This window comes from Cyprinodon tularosa, unplaced genomic scaffold, assembly GCF_016077235.1.
Source record: "Cyprinodon tularosa strain WSP-4 unplaced genomic scaffold, ASM1607723v1 ctg152, whole genome shotgun sequence".
NCBI classification, from domain to species: Eukaryota; Metazoa; Chordata; class Actinopteri; order Cyprinodontiformes; family Cyprinodontidae; genus Cyprinodon; species Cyprinodon tularosa.
Window position 1 is genome coordinate 222,144 of NW_024038354.1, and position 5,159 is coordinate 227,302.

A 5,159-nucleotide genomic window follows, 5' to 3' on the forward strand; every position below is an offset into this window, starting at 1 on the left:
AGAAACCTAAATCTGATGCAACATCAATAATAAATTTAACACAATAAAATCAATTTAACAACCAATAGGGTTTAGGGTGAATCTCAGCAAGGCTGACAGCCAAAAATTTTAAATATTTTAACACCAATAGTTTAAAAAGCAGTTTACTCACTGGCACTGCTTTTAAAGTAAATTTCTACAAAAAATTGCAATGTTGAATAATATAGTAAGGTATACTTCTGAACTGCAAAAAAAAAGGTTATTTAATTAGCATAATTGGACAGATGTATAAAATGCAAAAAGAAAAAAATAGAAATCCCTGCAAGTGAATTTGATACTATATCAACAGGGGGTGGGCAACTCCAGTCCTTGAGGGCCGGTTTCCTGCAACATTTAGATGCATCCTTGGTCCAGCACGCCTGAATCAAAGGGTTGAATTACCCCCCAGTATGCAATCAATTTCTCCAGAGTCCTTTTAATGATATATTTACTTATACAGGCCCTCCAGGACTGGAGTTGCCCACCCCTGCTATAAATGAATAATAAACCATAGGCGTAATGACTGGGCCTTTGTTACAACTATTTAACATTTCTTTAAATACCAATAATTCACTTTAAAATATATTTAAAAAGTATTTATCATGAAATCTACACTTGTTAATACAAGATTTTATTTCCACTGTTTGAATCTTAATGCCACATTAGAAGATAAACCTTCATTATATCAAAGGCTACAAGCAAATTCAACTCTTCTTCCTGTTTAAAACATCGTATTTGCAGCATTGCAGCGGGGTCAAAGGTGATCTATTTTACTAATATCTGATTCAACCAAAAAAAAATAAAAAATACAGGTGTTTGTGTTTATTTTTATTTATTCATACTTGTATGGTTGTAATTATCTGAGCTGAAAATCCCTTTAATGTCCCACAATGGGGAACTACTGGTGTTAAAGCAGCAAAAAGATTAGAGAAAAAAACTGTGGACCGTAGAAAAATGTATAAGAATAACATAATAGTTAAGAGTTAAAGATAACCAATAAAATCCTGTACTGTAAAGTGTTTTAACAATATCAAACTGTGCTCCTGGAGAATAAATATCTAATATCCAGCTATGGACATTTTTACAGTAATTTGAAAATAGCAGCAACATCAGAGATGTGCAAAATGACAGCAGCAGGTTATTTAACTGACTGAGGTAGAAACTGTGCAAAATCAGCATGAATGGAACAACTGATTGAGGTTGTTGGGAACAGTGGTAAGTAATACATTTTTTGTTACGTACAGATAATACAGATTGTGTTATGTTGTTTTCTTTTATCAAATGAATGAATAGGAAATAAAATCAATGTGACATTATTTTATCCACCGAATTCAGGCTAATTTATGGTCAACTACTAATTAATTTTATATTAATATTCTCTGGCAACCTTTATCTATAAAGCTTGAACAAAAAACGAGTCTTCGAAAAAAGAAAATGACAGAAGTTTTTTTTTATTTATTTATTTTTTTTTTTTATTACAAAACTTAGAAAGTTACAGTTCACGTTTGTATGAAGGGAAAATAAAGACAAAGAAAATAAAGTAAAATACATAAAAGACAATTTTTAACATCAACAATTAAAGAACAAATCCAGAGTAACAAAAATTAAGTATCAGTAAAATTAATTATAAAGTTAGAGTAGATAAATGTTGTAAACAATTTGATGCTGATTTACCCTTTAATCCAGAGATACAGATTATATAATAAATGACACAGAAGTGCTTTGATATATTTAGGGTAATTTTACTCAGGCACTCTATAGTCGCTTCCATTTAGGGTCCTCAGACTACACATTGCCGCGGTGCATGCTGGGTCCTTCCTTTCCAATCCCAGGCTCGCTTCTGCAATCATGGGTAAGGCTCGTTTTTCACCAAAATACCGATCATATCATTATTTTAAGCTCAGGTTTTGTGTCGATTCTATATATAAAGGTCTTTTGTGCTGCTTGTTGTTGTTTTTTGTCGGTAAAAATTCAAACTTTATGATAAAAGGAACGTTTATTCAGCGGCGTCTGTCCGCAACGTGGAGCGGCCATAATGTCGCTCCGCTGCTAGCCGCCGCTCGGCGCTCTTAGTTTAGGACTAATGAAATATTTATGGTTTTTAACACCATTACTGATGTTTGCTTGTAAAAGGTAGATTACGTTTATGTCAATGTAGTCTAGCTGAATTGTTTCATTATACGCATCAATTGTTGCTATCCTTTAGGCTAGCGCAGCTTTCATGCTAATTTTCTCCAGCGGGTTCTGCATGTTAAATAACTGATGTAAATTAAAACATCTAATAAATTAAAAATGCTTTTCCAGATTTGTGTTTTACTACATGTTAATTTTGTGCGTGACTCGCTGAGATGCGAGTCCTTCATAACTAGGGCCTTTAATTAGAGCAGAGATTTTATTGGCCCTTAAAACGCTGAATCTGTTTTTCCTTCTGCTTATAATTAACAATTGTGTCTGAGATCATTACACATGATGGAAATTAGCTTAAATGAAACAAAACTAACGAGACTTTTTAAATGTAAGGTGTAAAACGTAGAGATTATTGCTAAAGAATAGTAAAAGGTTTCCTAAAAGTAAGCACCCCCTTAAAATATAGATGGGCAACATTTCTACTTAAAGTAGGTAAACAAGTATTTGTGGGTTGTTACTTGACACCTATGCTTTACGTCATCAATAATGGACCATATGAAAATAATCAAGTGATTCATTAAATAATGTCCTCCAACTATTAGTCTTTGAATATTTCAGCTCCATTGACCCTAAAATGTCATAATTAAAGCATTTCTGCATTTTAGAAATTAAAGAAACTCATGTAGTAAAAGTTGAAATAAAGCAGTATTTGTCCAACGTCTAAAAGACAAAGATTTTCAACAGGTTTACAGAGAAACTCAACAGCATTAAATGAAATATGGCAATAAAATGAATTATAATCTTTAAATCAGAAATAATGCTATTAATATAGATAAAAAGGACTCTGTAATTGGTAAAATATTCAGCTTATTTTCCACAGACCCCTCATGCAACACTAAATAATATAAAAATAAAGTCAGAGGAAAAAAATAGACAAAAGGTTTCCAGATAGTTCAGCAGATTTAGAGGATTTCAGCATTTTGAACGACAAACAAAATGGTTTCTAAGGAAATATAACGTCCTGTTTATCAATGAAAAGACAACTTATAGAAACATAATTTGTTTGGATGTTGTAGGGTAGATAGACTTTTAACATTTTATTTTACAATTCGGTGTGTTAAGAAGCAAATCGACTTTTTCAAAGTTCTATGCAAACTTTAACGATGAAACTTGTGTTGAAAAGGTTGGAGAAGAAAAGCAGCTTTTTTCCACCAACCTCTAAAAGACAAAGATTTTCAACAGTTTTGTGGAGAAACTCGACGGCATTAAATGACATGGCAATAAAGAAAATTATAATCTTTAAATCACAAACTGTATGGTGTATTTTTTTGTTTTATGGCAATATTGTATCTTTCCATTTTCACGTTATCTCATCAAGCTCAATATAATGCCATGGTTTTGCTGCTGATTTAGATTTAGGTGGATAGTTATGAATTGTATTATTATTTTTAAGTTGTTAATGGAATGTGTCTCTTGATCTTCAGGAAAGTGTCGTGGTCTGCGTACCGCCAGGAAGCTCCGGAACCACCGCCGTGAGCAGAAATGGCACGATAAACAATACAAGAAAGCTCACCTGGGAACCGCCCTAAAGGCTAACCCCTTCGGAGGAGCTTCTCACGCCAAGGGCATCGTCCTTGAGAAAGTGTGAGTGAAATAACTGAGATAAGCTAGCAGATCATTGAGTCTGTTAGCCCTAACTTGTATTCTTCTACCTGCTGAAGTCTCTATGCACCTGATAATTTTAAAAATTGGCTCCTCAAAGATTAGAAGAGTTTTAAATGTATTTAAGATGGATTGAATGGCCTGCATAGTAATTTTTTAGCTGTTTCTCTACAGTGGCGTGGAGGCCAAGCAGCCCAACTCTGCCATTAGGAAGTGCGTGAGAGTCCAGCTCATCAAGAACGGCAAGAAGATCACGGCCTTCGTTCCCAACGACGGCTGCCTCAACTACATCGAGGTAAATGACTTTGGTTGGAAGCTGTAAAATGAACCCTTTTCATGCTTTATGGAAACCTAGAGATGCCTTTATTTTTTTTCTTTTGCTCTTTAATCTGCCTTTTCTGGCTCTGCAGGAAAACGACGAAGTTCTGGTGGCAGGTTTCGGTCGTAAGGGTCACGCCGTGGGTGACATCCCTGGAGTCCGTTTCAAGGTGGTCAAAGTGGCCAACGTGTCTCTGCTGGCGCTTTACAAAGGCAAGAAGGAGAGACCCAGGTCATAAACAGGAGACAGAAAATAAAATAAACATGTTTTCAATTTCAGTCTGATCCGGTTTGGTTTTTTGTTCCCTTCATCTCACACTTTAGAAAATTTAAGATGCACTTGCACTTTAGGACTGTTTTGCTTATTAAGCAGCAAATGTTAACCCCTTTTACTCCAGTCTTGTTCTTTTACACGTAAATATGCAACCTTTTTTTTTTTTTTTTTTTTGCAGTCAGATCTTTGATTTAGAAAAAAAAATTTTCTGCACAATGCTTTAAGTATAGGCAGTAAAAGGTTTAGTAATTTTTTTTTTAGTTTTAGTTTTTACGGCACTAGTGGCTCGGTTTTTGGACCGTAGGCTGACAGGAAATGGGATACGAAGAGGAGTAGAGACATGCGGCAAAGCACCACTGGGCCTCCATACATGGGTCATGTGTGCTAACCACTGTGCTGCTGAAGCGGGCCTGCAAATGTCAATTTTTAAAATTTGGTTAGCATTGCTTTTTATATATTTTCACATTTTCTTTCAGTCATTTCTGGAGTAAACTTTTTTTTAAAAATTTTCATTTACCAAACATTTACTTTACTGGAAACAATGGGAAGAAATAGGCATCTTTACAGCCTGATGGCAGCATATAGATATCAAAACTTTATTACAGGAACATTTAATTGTCTTGATTTGATCTTATCAAATTAATATGAGCAGCGCTCAAAGACAGAAAGCTCTAGAGTGTAAACATGCTGAGAGTCACCTGACATTCTATTTGTTTGGAGTCATGAACCCATTTGGTGAGTGAGAGTAAATATAGTAACG

The 5,159-nt window shown here is 34.5% G+C and overlaps 1 protein-coding gene across 1 annotated transcript; it reads left to right on the forward strand.

Moving 5' to 3' along the window:
• The first annotated feature begins 1,771 nt into the window (after nt 1–1,771).
• rps23 (ribosomal protein S23) lies at nt 1,772–4,404 on the forward strand. The gene is made up of 4 exons (XM_038279644.1): nt 1,772–1,870; nt 3,630–3,789; nt 3,982–4,102; nt 4,218–4,404. Exons 1-4 carry the CDS (start codon nt 1,867–1,869, stop codon nt 4,362–4,364), a joined length of 432 nt encoding a protein of 143 aa, XP_038135572.1. The 5' UTR covers nt 1,772–1,866; the 3' UTR covers nt 4,365–4,404.
• Nucleotides 4,405–5,159: the final 755 nt, after the last annotated feature.

What these genes read in the sequence shown, in the direction of transcription:
- rps23 (XM_038279644.1), top strand. An exon ending in GGCATCGTCCTTGAGAAAGT is followed by an intron (nt 3,790 to 3,981) that starts GTGAGTGAAATA and finishes GTTTCTCTACAG; the next exon opens with TGGCGTGGAGGCCAAGCAGC. An exon ending in GCTGCCTCAACTACATCGAG is followed by an intron (nt 4,103 to 4,217) that starts GTAAATGACTTT and finishes CTGGCTCTGCAG; the next exon opens with GAAAACGACGAAGTTCTGGT.